Source organism: Cololabis saira, chromosome 14 (assembly GCF_033807715.1).
Source record: "Cololabis saira isolate AMF1-May2022 chromosome 14, fColSai1.1, whole genome shotgun sequence".
NCBI lineage: Eukaryota > Metazoa > Chordata > Actinopteri > Beloniformes > Belonidae > Cololabis > Cololabis saira.
In genome coordinates, this window is record NC_084600.1 from 3,050,086 (window position 1) to 3,066,510 (window position 16,425).

At 42.7% G+C, this 16,425-nt stretch overlaps 1 protein-coding gene across 1 annotated transcript; it reads left to right on the forward strand.

The window, feature by feature from the left end:
* Positions 1-5,773: 5,773 nt before the first annotated feature.
* Positions 5,774-11,467, forward strand: zmp:0000001268 (CYTL1 domain-containing protein). Its single transcript, XM_061740780.1, has 4 exons — positions 5,774-5,926; positions 6,404-6,448; positions 6,706-6,852; positions 10,919-11,467. Exons 1-4 carry the CDS (start codon positions 5,774-5,776, stop codon positions 10,961-10,963), a joined length of 390 nt encoding a protein of 129 aa, XP_061596764.1. The 3' UTR covers positions 10,964-11,467.
* Positions 11,468-16,425: the final 4,958 nt, after the last annotated feature.

The following is a 16,425-nucleotide window of genomic DNA, read 5'->3' on the forward strand; positions in this document are numbered from 1 at the left end:
TCCAGGGTGGTGGTGGCTCAGATCAAGGTTGTATTCTTCCTTTTCACTTGTCAGACTGAACTGAGACGATCTCTGAACGTGGTGCGTCTGTGGTGTGGTTTGTTTGATAAGCACCGTGCACGTGAAGAGCCCCGGGTTCACTTCACCTTTGTATTCTTCTGGGGCTTGGGTGGGCTCTAGGTAGAACATGGGATGTTTCTGGTTTTAAAGCAGCACAATGTAACTTTTTCACCTTAATATAATATTTCCAGAGTCATTGTGATGGTACATCAACTTAAAACAGGTTTAATGGCACCTCTGTCATGGTCTGAGGGGTCTGTATCGCCTTCACTGGCACTATGTAACTTCGAGGTGCATGGTAAGAACCCTTCCACACTACTGGTAAAGCACTACCGCTTTTGTCCAAAGGAGCTGCCAAACTCAACAAAAGCTGAAAGTTACATTGTGCTGCTTTAAATGAACCGGTGTGAGCAGAAAGAGGACGGAGGCCTCATCCGATTCAAAGTGAGCCCAACGAGAACTGCGTTCCTTTCAAATTAACTCTCAATCTGAAAGCAGAAAGAGCTAGATGCCTTTTCTGTTGGTTCACTCTTTGGTCCACTTTAAATTCACTTAAATAGAACCACATGTAAAACCAACCCATGATCAGCTGAGTCTGTTTAACAATAACCTTCCAAACTGTATTGTGTAACGTATAATTAGGCCAGAATAACAATAGACTATTGAATGTTCCGTTCTGAGTTATTTTTTAATTCTTTTTTTGAGTCATGCTGTGTATATGATACTTTACAGGCTTTTACATGTTTACCTGCATGCATCATGCAAAATTTTCATAGGTTTTTTTGTTTTTCTTCATCTTTTTATTAGCTCTAATCACACTCAGTTCAGCAAGCACATCTCTAATCTCTTGTTTGTAATTGTTAGCTGCTAAACTCAGATAAAGACTGAAGGCATTGCCTTCTGACCTGAGCACCTCAGAAACAGAATATTCAGTCATAATGGTTCTTGCCATTTCCACCGAGTCATTACCACCAAGGTATTACCACCCAGGCATTACCACCGAGGTATTACCATCGAGGTATTACCATCGAGGCATTACCACCCAGGCATTACCACTGAGACATTACCACCGAGGCATTACCATCGAGGTATTACCATGAGAAATTACCACCTAGGTATTACCACTGAGGTATTACCACCGAGGCATTACCACCGAGGCATTACCACTGAGACATTACCACCGAGGTATTACCACAGAGGTATTACCACCGAGGTATTACCACCGAGGTATTACCACCGAGGCATTACCACTGAGGTATTACCACCGAGGCATTACCACCCAGGCATTACCACGAGGAATTACCACCAAAGTATTACCACCGAGGTATTACCACCCAGGCATTACCACCAAGGTATTACCACTGAGGTATTACCACTGAGTCATTACCACTGAGGTATTACCACCGAGGTATTACCACCGAGGTATTACCACCGAGGTATTACCACTGAGTCATTACCATCCAGGCATTACCACCAAGGTATTACCACCGAGGTATTACCACCGAGGTATTACCATCGAGGTATTACCATGATAAATTACCACCTAGGTATTACCACTGAGGTATTACCACCGAGGCATTACCACCGAGACATTACCACCGAGGTATTACCACCGAGGTATTACCACCGAGGCATTACCACCGAGACATTACCACCGAGACATTACCACAGAGGCATTACCACAGAGGCATTACCACCGAGGCATTTCCACAGAGGTATTACCATAGAGGCATTACCACCTAGGTATTACCACTGAGGCATTACCACCGAGGCATTACCACCTAGGTATTACTACCGAGGCATTACCACTGAGGCATTACCACCTAGGTATTACTACCGAGGCATTACCACCAAGCCATTACCACCGAGGTATTACCACCGAGGCATTACCATAGAGGCATTACCACCGAGGCATTACCACCAAGCCATTACCACCGAGGCATTACCATAGAGGCATTACCACAGAGGTATTACCACCGAGGCATTACCATAGAGGCATTACCACAGAGGTATACCCACTGAGGTATTAGCACAGATATATTACTAGACAGCTAGAGACATCTCCTCACTCTGCTCTCACCACCTGCAACAATTTTTCAGGGGAGTCTCAGTGGTGTAATATAAAAACTGGTACATTGGATTGAACCAGACTATATTTTGCAGGACTTGAACTGGACTTGTTGTGTAAAGAGCCTTCAGATGACTTTTGTTGTCAATCTGATGATAAATGAACTGAATTGAAATGAAATGATGAATTGGGTTTTACAGACAAACTACTTAAATATTAAGTGCAATATGGTTATGGGCAGGAGCCAGCTTTTCTGTTGACAGCTACCGTACACAAATGTAAGTAATGCATTCACATTATCCGTGATGCCCCAGTCACTTCTCCACATGGCTGTAACCCAGAACATTTGTCCGCTGCATCGGACTTTGCTGCATTCTTGGGATAATTTTCTTTTTCTATTCCCTCATTATACATTAACTTCCGCAGCCATTAAGAATAAAACACATCCATCCATTCTAAGGACTGCATGGTCACTTGCATCCCCCGTTAATTGAGCAGGCCAAGGTCGAGAGGAGAACGGCTGAGTGGTGGGAGTGGGGTGTGAAAGATATGCTTACAGTGCACACTGCGTTTTTTTGTTCTTGTTCTACCCTGCTCTGTCATGCCAAGATCCACTTTGTGTTGGCTATCCATCTTCGTACGCCAAAGATCTCGGCACACTCTGAAAAGTAACATACATCACTCAAAAGCAGCCCAGTATTTTACCATCAGGAGGTTGACTTGTGTCGTAGATGAAGTGAGTGATGACTGTGTCATGTCACACCTGCACGATGGCACTTAACATGCAGGACGCTTCGGCATGTGCCACTTCTGTTTCCTTATCTAAGGTATTTCTTTGACTTGTAAAGGAAATCTGTCACAGTTGATAGTAGGATTGTATTTGGGTCCGTTTTGATTTAAGGAGCGGTGACTTTCAAAATAATGCATAAAGGAAAGTAGACTGAGGGAGGGATTGGAAGTCTTGGAAACTAGCCCCATCTGGTGGGTGAAGAAAGGAGGACAGCATGGCAGCAGAAGTTATTACTGGTTAGTTTTGGATAGGAACACTTTTTTTTCACTTTGCTGAATAAAATAAATATCCTTCCCACAAACATATGTGGGAATATGCGTTAATGCAGTTCTATTGTATTTATATGCTATTTCTTATAATACAAGCTGTCTCAAGGCGCTTTCCAGAGACTCTGAGCATGACAGTAATGAAGATTTTATCCATCCATCCATCCATCCATCCATCCATCCATCCATCCATCCATCCATCCATCCATCCAGCCACTTATGAGATATTTTACCTTTTGATTTCTAGTTTGACTTTAACTCTACTCCACAATAGTTTCAATAAAAAAGGGTAGGCTACATTTAACTCCTCTTTATTGAGTTTATATGATAATTGTGGCAGGGTGGAGGAGCAGCCACTCAGCTGATTGGGCGCAGGTGTGCCCAATCAGCCTCTCCACCCTGCCTGCCTTCAGCAGAGCCCTCTCCCAGCAGACCTCTTGCTGGTGTGCAGCTGCTCTTTATGAAGGCAGGCAGGGTGGAGAGGCAGCTGAGTGGCTGCTCTTCCACACACCCCCATCGCCCAACTCAGGCCAGGGACCATCCGGCCTAGCCAACTCCCACCAACCCCCCCCCCCCCCTCGGAGAGGGAGAGGAAGCAAGGAACCGCCATCTGAACCTCCGGGCCTTCCAGGTTCGGCCGACCACCGAGACCGGTCGGGAGGTCTCCCTCTGCGCCGGGCCGACTGCCGAGAGGGCCGCTCTCGGGACTGGGCCCAGGGCGGCCTCGGGCCAGATGGCGTCCGCGGCCCTGGCCGGGGTGCGCCCAGGACCACCCCCTCCCCGACACAGCACTGCTCCAGCAGCTGGTCCACCTCCGGAGCCGGCGTGTCCAGGACCAGGACCGACGTCTCCACCTCCGCCTCCAGGACCGCCTCCGGAACCGCAGCGTCCGGCACCGCCTCCGGAACCGCCGCGTCCAGGACCGCCTCCGGAACCGCCGCGTCCAGGACCGCCTCCGGAACCGCCGCGTCCAGGACCGCCTCAGGAACCGGCGCGTCCAGGACCGCCTCAGGAACCGGCACGTCCAGGACCGTCTCAGGAACCGGCGCGTCCAGGACCACCTCAGGAACCGGCGTCTCGGCGCCTGACGCCTTCAGGACTGCCGTGACGAACCTCCGGCGTGGCACCAGGGTGGGTCATGCTGCAGGTCCCGCCGCCGCTGGGGCCGCCTCAGGAGCCTTCGCTTGGCGGCCTGCAGCCTCTGCCTCACGGCCTGCCGGCTGCTGCGCCACCAGCGCCTCCAGCGCTGCGATCTGCTGCTCCCCCCGGCCCTGGAGCAGGGCTGCCAGGTCCGCCAGCACCTGTGCCAGCGCCTCCAGGGTCCGCTCCCCGCATTCCTCCTCCATCCTGTCGGGCCCCACGTTGGGCACCAGGGTAGCAAGGCTAGTGCTACGGGGGTCACCCGACAGGACAGAGGACACAGGGTTTAGTGCAGGAACTCCTTTATTTCACCCGACACACGTGCACCAGCAGAACCTTCAGCAGAGCCCTCTCCCAGCAGACCTCTTGCTGGAGTGCAGCTGCTCTTTATGAAGGCAGGCAGGGTGGAGAGGCTGATTGGGCACAGGTGTGCCCAATCAGCTGAGTGGCTGCTCCTCCACCCTGCCACAATAATCTTTTAGGATCTTTTTGTTGTCATTGTTGTTTTCTTTTAACATTTTCACACATAATCATGTGAAAATAATAAATGCACAGTGATTTATTGCTAGTTATTTGTTTCAGGTGAAACTACAAGCTGTCTAGCAATGAATCAATATCAAAAGCTGCAACATTAATCTTCCCCATCCATTCATGCGTCATTAAGTACTATCATACTTTACGCTGAGTTGGCTAGTTGTATGTGTCAAGATTACGTGAAGCTGCCTTTTAGTTTGCTTGTTTTTCATGGGAAGCCCTTCATGCTTCATGGTCAGTACAATGGGCAGCTGACTTCTAACGGATGCACTATTTAGATGCTGTACTTGCAAATGAGCCTCTCCAGGCACATCAGGCAGTCATTCCACATCCATTCAGTACACAGCAGTGATATGTTTGCAGTGGTATGTTTGCAGTTGAGACTCAAATCCGTGTTGAATAACTGATTTTCTTTTCTCTCATACTGTTAAAAGAAAAATTAACACACACAAGTCAAAATACAGTTTGATCTTGTATATATTACTAAAAAACTCTATCTATCTATCTATCTATCTATCTATCTATCTATCTATCTATCTATCTATCTATCTATCTATCTATCTATCTATCTATCTATCTAAAGTAAATATCTGTATCTGAAACTAAATATTTACTGCACTTTAAATGATAATAATTATTATTATTATTCATGGCAGAATCCAAAGAGATTTACTGTCCTAGGGCTGTTTACCCTCACTGAGTTATTCCTTTACTTTAGTAAACAACTCCTCCACACGAGTATCCTCATGAGCCAAGATGAATACTGTCCTATCTTCCACAAAGGATATTTGCCTGCCACACCTCCAAAGTTGCACAATTGTTTTACAGTAAACAAAGAGGGCGTGTTAAGATCTGTCCCCTTGCATACGTGGCTGTATCAGTCAGACAAACAAACAACAGCTCAGTCTCGGAGTCATGTCCATCCCAAAGCACTTGCTGCTCGTGTGTGTCTTGGTGCCGCTGGCACTGAGCTACCCGTTCTTCCCCCCAACCTGCTACACTAAGGTCCTGAACATGCAGAAGGAGCTCACCCAGATGGCAGCAGATCTGAAGAGCCACCCCGAAACCGTGAGTTATACAGGACTGTCTCAGAAAATTAGAATATTGTGATTTTCTGTAATGCAATTAAAAAAACAAAAATGTCATGCATTCTGGATTCATTACAAATCAACTGAAATATTGCAAGCCTTTTATTATTTTAATATTGCTGATCATGGCTTACAGCTTAAGAAAACTCAAATATCCTATCTCCAAAAATTATAATATTCTAGGAATCTTAATCTTAAACTGTAAGCCATAATCAGCAATATTGAAATAATAAAAGGCTTGTAATATTTCAGTTGATTTGTAATGAATCCAGAATGTATGACATTTTTGTTTTTTAATTGCATTACAGAAAATAAAGAACTTTATCACAATATTCTAATTTTCTGAGACAGTCCTGTAGCTGCTGCGCTGCTTCTTATCAAGTAGAATTAAAACTCATGTCACACTTTTTATTTATTTTCTTTTTACTTCAAAGCACCTTTTTGTCTTTTCATCTAGGGTCACTGCATGTCTCACATGCCAGATCTTTATCTTGATGTCCATGTAAGTATCAGATGCTTCTTCTTCACATTAAAGATGCCAAAAATCTCCAAATTGAGAATTACATTTACAAATCAGAAAGTCAGAACGGTTGACAAACATTGTTTTCAGAGCTCTTCTTCAGGCAGATATATATCTATTGGCCCGTTTTTTTAGGTTTGCCAGCTATTGTTCTTCGTTCCTCTGTGGTGCTTTTTGTTTTTTGCTACTGCAAACCTCAGCTGTAAATCACACAGACTCTTAATTGCTGCTCCTGACAGAACGCTTGCACGATGCACAAAATGAGGACGTACATCTCCCTGGTGGACGGCCTGAGAGAACGCCGCTGTGCTTACACCAGGGAGGTGAGGAAGCTGGGCGTCAACCTGAGGCAGCTCTTCATCATCATGTCAGAGAAGTGTCACGGGGTAAGACCGGAAAAACGTTCTCCATGAGTGGGAATGGTTCTATGGCGACGTATCACTCAGTTCTGTCTATCTGACTTTATTTCTGCATGGGAACGTAGTGGAGCTTTTATTTTGGTGATTCCGCCCGTTTACCTCCACATTGGCCAGGTCGTTATTACGGCAAAAGTTGGACCCCATTTCTACTATAGTGAACTACAGTTGGTGATGGCAGTGCTCTTTATGCTCTGTGGGAAGTCCACGAGAACATTTACCTGCAGCAGAAGTGAAGCACCGGCTCATGTGGCGAGCCGTAAAAGGCTGCAAAGCATCACCACACTGCAAAAACTCAAAATCTTACCAGGAATATTTGTCTTATTTCTAGTTAAAATGTCTCATTTTTAGTCAGAAAAAAAATTGCATTACACTTAAAACAAGAGTCATTACGAGAAAAATAACTTATTTGACAATTTTCACCTGTTTCGAGTAAATTTTCACTTTAAATAAGTAGAAAAATCTGCCAGTGGAACAAGATTTGGTAACCCTTTCTTTTACAGTACAGTAGTAACCAGGTAATACCATGGTAATTACACTGTAATTACCTAGTAGTACCTTGTATTTACAAGGTAATTACATGGTAACTACCGGGTAATTTACCCAGTAAGTACTAGGTAATTATTACGTATTTTCTTGTACCATGTAATTATGTGTATTTACCATGTAATAACATGGTAAATACCTGGTTGTTTAAACTAAACATTACTAGGTAATTACAAAGACATTAGATGGGAACTATGAGGGAAATTACAGGTATTTACTAGGTTAATATTGGTAACTACCAGTCAATTTACCATGTAATTACTCTGAAATTACATGAATTATTTCTAAGTAAGTACCAGGTAATTACTAAGTATTTTTCTGCAAACTACCAGGAAATTATAACCTATATTTGAGGTAGTTACCAGCTAATTACACTTCAATGACCATGTAGTTACCTTGTATTTACTATACATTTCATGGATAACTACCGGGTATTTACCCATTCATTATTGATTTATGTATTAAATAGTAATTCTATTTCCTAAGTATTTACCCAATAAGTACATACATTTTTACCTGGCTTTTACTCAGTAATTAAAGTGAAACTAGACTGTAAAAGAAAGCGTGTGTTGTTTCCATGATATTACCTGGTACTTCCTCATTAAGTACAGAAATAATTACCTGATATTTACCCATTAATTAAAGTGAAACTGGACTGAAAAAGAAAGCGTGTGTTGTTTCCACAATATTACCTGGTAATTGTAGATTATAATGATTTGAACAATTGACAAAACGTCTGATAATTACCTCCCCTTTACCCCGCAATTAGAAAGTTGGACGACACCCCCTTACACACCACCACCATTTTAAAGCAGCACTATGTAACTTTTCCACCTTAATATAATATTTCCAGAGTCATTGTGATGGTACATCAACTTCCAACAGGTTTAATGAACCTCTATCATGGTCTGAGGGGTCTGTATCGCCTTCACTGGCACTACAGTATGTAACTTTGAGGAGCATGGTAGGAACCCTGCTACACTAAAAAACTACACATTTTTACGGCTTTGACTGCTTTAGGGCATACGTCACTTCCACCTCCTTCCCGATTCGTAGTCGAGACGAAAATGGGCGGGGCATTGAGCGCAGAGCTTAGGAGAAGCTGGTAACCCGTTGCTGTTATCACGGCTCAGACAGGACAGAGAACCCAAATGCACAACACCAGGCAGAATCAGAGTCCAAGAGGCTTATCTTAGTCAAAGGCAGGCGGGGGTCAAACCGGGTAGTCAGGCAGATCAGGCAAACAAAACCAAAACGGGCAGGCAAAAATCCATAAACCAGGAATCAGGCAGGCAGGCAGGCAGGCAGGAACAGGACATGAAGGCTGGAAAGCGAAGCAAAAAACACACGACAATCTGGCAAACTAGAAGGTGGAAATGGGCCGGTATATGAGGGGAACTGCTGATGAGGGAAACCAGGTGTGGAGCTGGGTGGGGAAGCACAGGTGAAGGGAATGAGTGGATCTCTGGCTGATTAGGGTGGCAGGATGTGGAAAAACAGGGGAGTGAGTTAAACAGTAAAAAAAACCTATCCTACACTGTGAAACTGTGACAGCTGTGTTGTAGCTGCAGCAGTTCCACACGTAACAGACGTGGGGAAAAGATCGCTAATGGTTTAACTTTTCACCGCTTTCCTGCTCGGAGGCAAAACCACGGAGGCCAAGCATCTGAGATAACAAAGAGTCGTCGGCTCGGTTGGATCGTGGCTGTAACGACCAAACATAACCTTCCACACAGTATCCCAAACAAACACTCACACAGACCGGGGTCGGATCAAAACACGGGTTTTATTCCCCACTTCTCCAGCTAAACGCAGTTGCTGGCCAGCTCTCTGCGGTGCGATTAACCCCAATCTTCAGATAAAACTAGTTTGTTGAGGAAAAGATATTAACTATATTTGTAGCTGCAGAGGAAAAAAATAATCTCACGAGGAAAACAAAAGTATTGCTCACGCCTCTGAGCCTCTTCAACATAATATAGCAGTCAAAAAAAAAAGAAAGAGAAGTAAGAGTGATACAAAACATGTACTGTATGTTGTACTATTATACTAATTTATTGAAACACATGGCGAGTCAAACATTTACAAAGCAGCTGCCAAACACTCTTAAACAAGGTAGCCTAAGACGTCGGTTGTGCAGAACTGCGGCAGTAAGTCCTCATCGGAGCTCCACTCTTTGATAGGGATTTCCTATGAACCCAAACCGTTAATAATCATTAAAGGAGCTTGAGGCTCCTTTTAAGAAATGAGACTCTCTAGCGCCACCCTTCACCACGACGGCCGTTGGGGGTACTGCAGCCAACAGTGAAGCCGGCACGGGAGAACGGGGAGAACGCGCATGCAGCGTCATGTGACGTCACATCCGCAGGACAGCGCGGGAAATTTGGGCCCGAATTGCAGCACATTTTGCAGCACACAGCCTGTTCAAGGCAACGGAGAGATACACTAGAGGGCTCATTCTTTTGGGTTTGGAACGCTTCATCTGACATTATTACTAGAAAACTTAAAACATTTACAAATTTTTTTCATAAATTCTGCCTCAATCCGGCCTCAAGCTCCTTTAATTTCTCCATATACCGCTCCCTGGCTCCTAAGGTATCCCGGTAAATTCCAGTTCCTTTCCAGCAGTTTAACATATTTTTTTTTGCGTTCCGTCTGTTCACTTGGTGAAACAGAAAAGTAGTTTTGAAAGTCCGTCCCTTCTTCATTCGCTATCAAAACAAATGCACGCGACAGGGACAGGAGTTTTCCGGCAGTACTCGCTGTTCTTTCTGGTAAAGCACTACCGCTTTTGTCCAAAGGAGCCACCAAACTCAACAAAAGCTGAAAGTTACATTGTGCTGCTTTAACTAGAAATAAGACAAATATTCTTGTTAAGATTTTGAGTTTTTGCAGTGCAGCTGCAGCTCAAGATGGTGGAGCCGGTGTCTGATTGGACAGACAGAGGTGAAAGTAAAGTAACGCTCAAGAGAGAACGCAACAAAACCAAGTGGTAAACATTCGTGTCACATGTCGTGTCACTTAACCAACATTTTATTTGAAAGTTAACAATATCTCTTTTGAGCCAGACTGCAGTCTGACATGAATAATAATAAAAAAAGAGAAACCAGACCAGCTGCAGGATAATGGGTCAGTCAGTGAGCGCTTTGACTGGATTGAGGGTTTATAATACAGATTATGAAGACTACCCTGCTCTGCGGATGTTTAATCCCGATCACGTGATCTGAGAAGTTACATCTGCGTCTGCAGTCGGTGTGCTGTAACAGACCGACGTGACCTGTCTGTGCAGAACAGACAGTACTGGGAAAGAACGGGCTTTCATTAAGGTCAGTTTGACTCAGAATAGAATAAAATGGAAAGGAGTGTGCATCACTTTCCATCGTCTGGTGTTCTGTTTATTTAGTTTGTGCGTTCATGTCACACGGTAAATATTTCATTTGATGATGAAAAATCAAGAAATATCACACCTTCTTGAACTATCTTGTTTCGACAGGACTTGGTCTTCACCATCATGGACTGTGCTGCTCTGGAGCGCTGAAGCTGCACGGTTACTGCGTACTGAAGGAGCGCGTAGTACACGACGAACCAGCTCAAGAACTCAACCTCTGTATTCACTGTAGTCTGTTTAAACACGGGCTTTAAGTTTTACGTGAGGTGTGTTGATTAAACTGCCTGCTTGTGCTTCATTTGCATCTATAATCATTTGTGTTGTCGTCAAGTTTATCACCAGCCACAGCTAGATTGAAGTTAACTTTCAGGACACACGTTTTGCTAAAATATGTTTCATTGACATCATTTCCAAAAGGAATATGTAAAAACATGAAAACCTTCAAGAGTAACCCTGATGCATACAAATGAAAAAGCCATTTGCTCAGGTCGTTGGACATTTAATTAGTTGTCTGAGCTTCTTTGACCTGAGAAGCTTTTTTTGGGGGGAAAAGTTAGAAAAAGATTGACATTTTATAGCAGCTATCGTCTATAGGTTATTATCATACTGAGATTATCCTGTGAAACATAACATTTGAAGATGTAGAGCTCTTTTGTCTTTATAACACCCTTGTAGAAATACAAGGGTGTTTTTCTTTTCTTCTTGATAAATGCAACATTTGAGTGAAAAGTGTGCAAAAAGAAGATAATAAAATGTATGTGTTGTAAATTTCCCTTTTCTTTTTCCTCTCGTAAATGTAGAACCAAACTATGTTAAAATATACTCATATTTTCATTCATCCTGTGTTTTATTATTATTCATTATTATTTGCATCTTCCTGAACATGTGTCAGTTGCATCAATCGCTCCAGCTCGCCTTTGACGTGCATCATAATATACATTATAACCAAGTATCTATCACTTCATGTCTTTACGGTTACTTCAAAAAATCTTTGCAAAAGCTGTGTTCTCATAACGTTGTTAGTCTATATGATTCGCTAACGGCTCCTGAAACACAGTTACTTTGCAGCACATGTGAGTGATTTCGTCAAGTCATCTGTAATCGTTCAGCTGTTGCTTTGACATGTTTATGTTTCATTTTTGGAAGCCTACAACAAAAATCAAATGAAATGCTCACTTTGTCTTTTGATAGGTGTGTATGTATTAAAGCTATCTTGTTTTTTGGTAGCAATTCAATTCAATTCAATGTTATTTATATAGTGTCTAATACAACAGATGTTGTCTCTAGACGGTTTCCAGAGACCCAGAACATGAACATAAACCCCCGAGCAATTATTACATAAACAATGGCAGGTAAAAACTCCCATAGTGGGAGAAAAGCCTTAAGCCAAACAGTGGCAAGAAAAACTCCCCTTTAGGAGGGAAGAAACCTGGACCAGGACCTGGATCATAAGGGGGGACCCTCCTGCCGAAGGCCAGACTGGGGGAGTCGGGGACGTCAGCAGCACACAGCAGGCAGGTGGAAGCAGTAGCGGGATGACCAGAGGGGTGGAAGCAGCAACGGGATGACCGGGGGGGGGGGAGAGCTGGGGGGGGCGGGACCGCAGGCCAGCACGCAGCTCCCAAAGCTCCGGCCTGCAAACATGCACAAAAGAGAAAAAAGGGGGGCCAGCACAATAAACTACAGGAGCGATGGACAAAAACGATAGCTGTGAGATATTTATAATAAATAAAAATGGAAATGGAGAAGAGAGAAAGGGAAGAGGAGAGAAAAAGAAGGGTGAGAGACACTGCCCAGTGCATCATGTCGGTGCCCCCCTGCAGCATAGGCCTATAGCAGCATATCTACCACGAAGCTATATTTGAGACTAACTATTATAGTCTTGTTCTATAGCTGCAACTATGATTACTGACTCTAACACACTAGAGTTTACACTACCTAGAGATTTACCAACACCAGCTAGAGGTTTACTAAACACTAACTATAGGCTTTACTAAACAGAAATGTTTTAAGTTTAGTTTTAAAGATGGAGGTGGTGTCAGCCTCCTTAACCCAGATTGGAAGTTGGTTCCATAGTAACGGTGCCTGATAGCAGAACGCCCGCCCTCCAAATCTACATTTGGATACTCTAGGAACTACGAGTAAACCTGCACTCTGAGAGCAGAGAGCTCTGCCAGGAACATAAGGCACTATCAGGTCTTGCAAATAATGCGGAACTAAGCCCTTTTGGGCTTTATATGCAAGTAATAGAATTTTAAATTGGATTCTGAATTTTACAGGTAGCCAATGGAGCGACGCTAACACCGGAGAGACGTGGTCTCTCCTGCTGATTCCTGTCAGTACTCATGCTGCAGTAATGTGGCGTAACTTATGCCACTAATGGGAATAGAGAACCGGTTTTCATTCAAAACCGGTTCCCAGTGTTTCAATTCCTTGGAATCGTTTGCAAAAAAATGTTTATTCCAGTTGGCACAAATGACGTCATCACGCACGTTGCCTAGCCAGCAGTCAATAGGAAACATGGTTCCCAAGCGATACAAATGCTTAAAAGTCTGGTTACATTTCAGTGAAAAAGACGACAGCAGGTCAAATGTCAAGACTGCCAAATAAATATTTTGTCAAAAGGAGGAAATAATAACCAACATGCAAAAACATTTGTGTGCACAGCATGCAATAACAATCAATGAATGTTGCGTTTTTGATTGAATCTCAGTATTTCTCAACGCAGCAGCAGCAGCAGCAACAGCATGTTCTAGGCTAATAATACTGCAGGTAACTAATTAACTAACGAACACTGCCTATCATATTAGAGCTATTTGCCTCGTTGTTGTCCTTTTTTTCCAAATGAGAATCGATAAGGGAATTGATAAAGAACCGAATTGTTAAGCAGAACGGAAAATGGAATTGGAATCGTAAAAATCTTATCTCTCTTATCTTATCAATCCCTAGGCATAAGGGAGTTGACAAGCTTTAAAACTGAATAATAAGTATTGACATGGTTTACTTCAACTAATTGACAAAGTAGACTCCATGTACTCCACTACTCTATGTAGACTCTTTGTCGTGTACCAAATGTGTTTAGTATTTCTATGAATAGCTGAATAGTATCACAGGCAAACTTGCTCCTGGAATTTATATGCTAATACTATTAATAATCCTGTGCACTGCCAAGCCATAAAAAAGTCACACACTTTATTATTTTGATGGATGATCTACAGCTTTGATTACAGCATGCATTTGCCATGACGTTGTCTAGATTAGTTTATGCGATGTCATCATGATTGCCAACCTGGAGCTGCAGTAATCTGACCCCAGGATCTTGTATTAATGATAAGAGAGTCTTCTCCGGCACACCCCAATGACTTTCAATGAGGTAAACATCTGGACTCTGCCAGATCCGGTCCATGTGTGAAGGGGATATCTCTCATGCACCTCCAGCTGCTGCTTCACACTGCAAGCAGGAGCAATCCTCGCACCGTCAGCTTGGAAAATGCCACTGCCATCAGGGAAGAAAACAATGCTGGTATACCAACAAAAAATGATCAGTCAGTATAGTCAGTAGGGGAGAGATGATACGGGTAACTCACGATTCAATACTGTGGCGATATGTGGTCCACGATAACGATAATATCACGATACATGATATCTACGATATTCAATATATTGTAATAAATTTCATCGATATATGTGACTGAAAAATAAATAATACCCATAAAAAGGAAAGCGTCTGTAGTTATGCATTTATTCAATGCCAAAACTTCATACAATGTACAAAGAAAGTGCATTTGTACAAAGCCTCACTGCCTCTTAGGCTTGTAAATGTAAACACTGTTAAGCTGGACAGATTGCATGAACATTAATAACATGTTTTATATAAACCAGGACAGTGCACTGCTTTGTTTCTAATACTGAAAAGTCAGTAAGCAACTTAATTTTGCATAGTACCTCACTGTCTCCTAGTCTTGTAAATGTAAACACTGAACAGCTGGACAAATTAAAGTGCATGAACAATAGTGCGGTGACAACCGCGTAAATCCATTATGTGTTGTAATAAATGATTGATATTTGCCGTCAGTTTATCGATTATTTATTGCGACAGAGAGTGCAACAATATATTGCAATATCAATTTTTTCCCCCACCACTAATAGTCACGCAGAAAGCTAGTATTATTTGTTTTGAATATAAGGTTTCTGTGTATCACTGAAACGAGATCTAAGACCGATGCATTTTAACAGATACCTTCTTGCACTGGCTTTTCCTCCAACTTGAGCATGACAATTTGGCTTTTATTTAATTTTATTTACACACACACACACACACACACACACACACACACACACACACACACACACACACACACACACACACACACACACACACACACACACACACACACACACACACACACACCTACAGGCACCTACAACCAGTACTGGAGTTGAGGGGGGATGGCATCCCCCCCTGAAATAAAAACGGTCCAAATCATCCCCCCAGTAAAACTGCCATCCCCCCTTTCCATCCCTTGTCATTTCATCAATGAATGTGGTTTTACTGCTATTTCAACATTTAGAGTCATCACCAGAAAAATAACACCAGAAAAATAACTTATTTGACAATTTTTACCTGTTTCAAGTAAATTTTCACTTGAAATAAGTAGGAAAATCTGCCAGTGGGACAAGATTTATCTTCTCATTACAAGCAGATTTTTCTACTTATTTCAAGTGAAAATCTACTTGAAACAGGTGAAAATTGTTGTTTTTTCCAGTGATGAGCCTTGTTATAAGTGTAATAAGATTTTTACTAAAATGATACATTTTAACTAGAAAAAGGACAAATATTCTTATTTTGAGTTTTTGCAGTGATCCATTTTACTTATCCTGTGAAGGACAGAGTCATATTGATAAGTTCAGAAAAGTGTTTTTTATTGTTGTGTTTTGATGTATTTGATGTAAGCCCAGTGGATATTTAAAGCTTACAGAAGGCTGCATTTAACTGCTGCTATGTCTTTCCTGCAGTATTTCTGCAGCTGTTTTGGTCACTGCTATTATTTGTAATATATTATATTATTTGTAATCAGCACAAATTATCTGTCCCCATATGATAAAATCCACCATCCCCCCTGATTTCTTTTTACAACTCGAGTACTGTTGTATATATAAGTGTGCTGACGCCTTCAGATTTGATGTTTGCAGTAAGGTTGCTATTACAGAAGAGTTGTCACAAAGGTGACAAGCCTGAACAAGAGTGGAAAGTCAGTGGTGTGAGTAGATGAGTGGAAACCTCTGTGGGCTTGTATGAGCTTGCATGAGCTTGCCTTTGCACCGGAGGGTAAACGTCCTTGGAGAAGGAGGAGATGTGATGATAGTATTCGCAATATACAGAAGTGTAAAATGACGGATTCAGGGATGTGCTGGTGGCCGTGTGTTTCATTTGTGCAAACAAGGCGCATAAAAAGGGATAAACTGAAATGAAATCATGTCAAAGTGAAGGAAAACAGCAGAGCCGCAGCTGAAACACAATATGCCAATGATTGTTTTTCAGCTCATTTAAACAGCTTAGTGCTTCACAGATAAGAAAGCACAGCCCCCGTAACATCATCCCATTGTCACCA

What these genes read in the sequence shown, in the direction of transcription:
- zmp:0000001268 (XM_061740780.1), top strand. Translation starts at nt 5,774, where the DNA reads ATGTCCATCCCAAAGCACTTGCTGCTCGTGTGTGTCTTGGTGCCGCTG. An exon ending in TGAAGAGCCACCCCGAAACC is followed by an intron (nt 5,927 to 6,403) that starts GTGAGTTATACA and finishes CTTTTCATCTAG; the next exon opens with GGTCACTGCATGTCTCACAT. An exon ending in ATCTTTATCTTGATGTCCAT is followed by an intron (nt 6,449 to 6,705) that starts GTAAGTATCAGA and finishes TGCTCCTGACAG; the next exon opens with AACGCTTGCACGATGCACAA.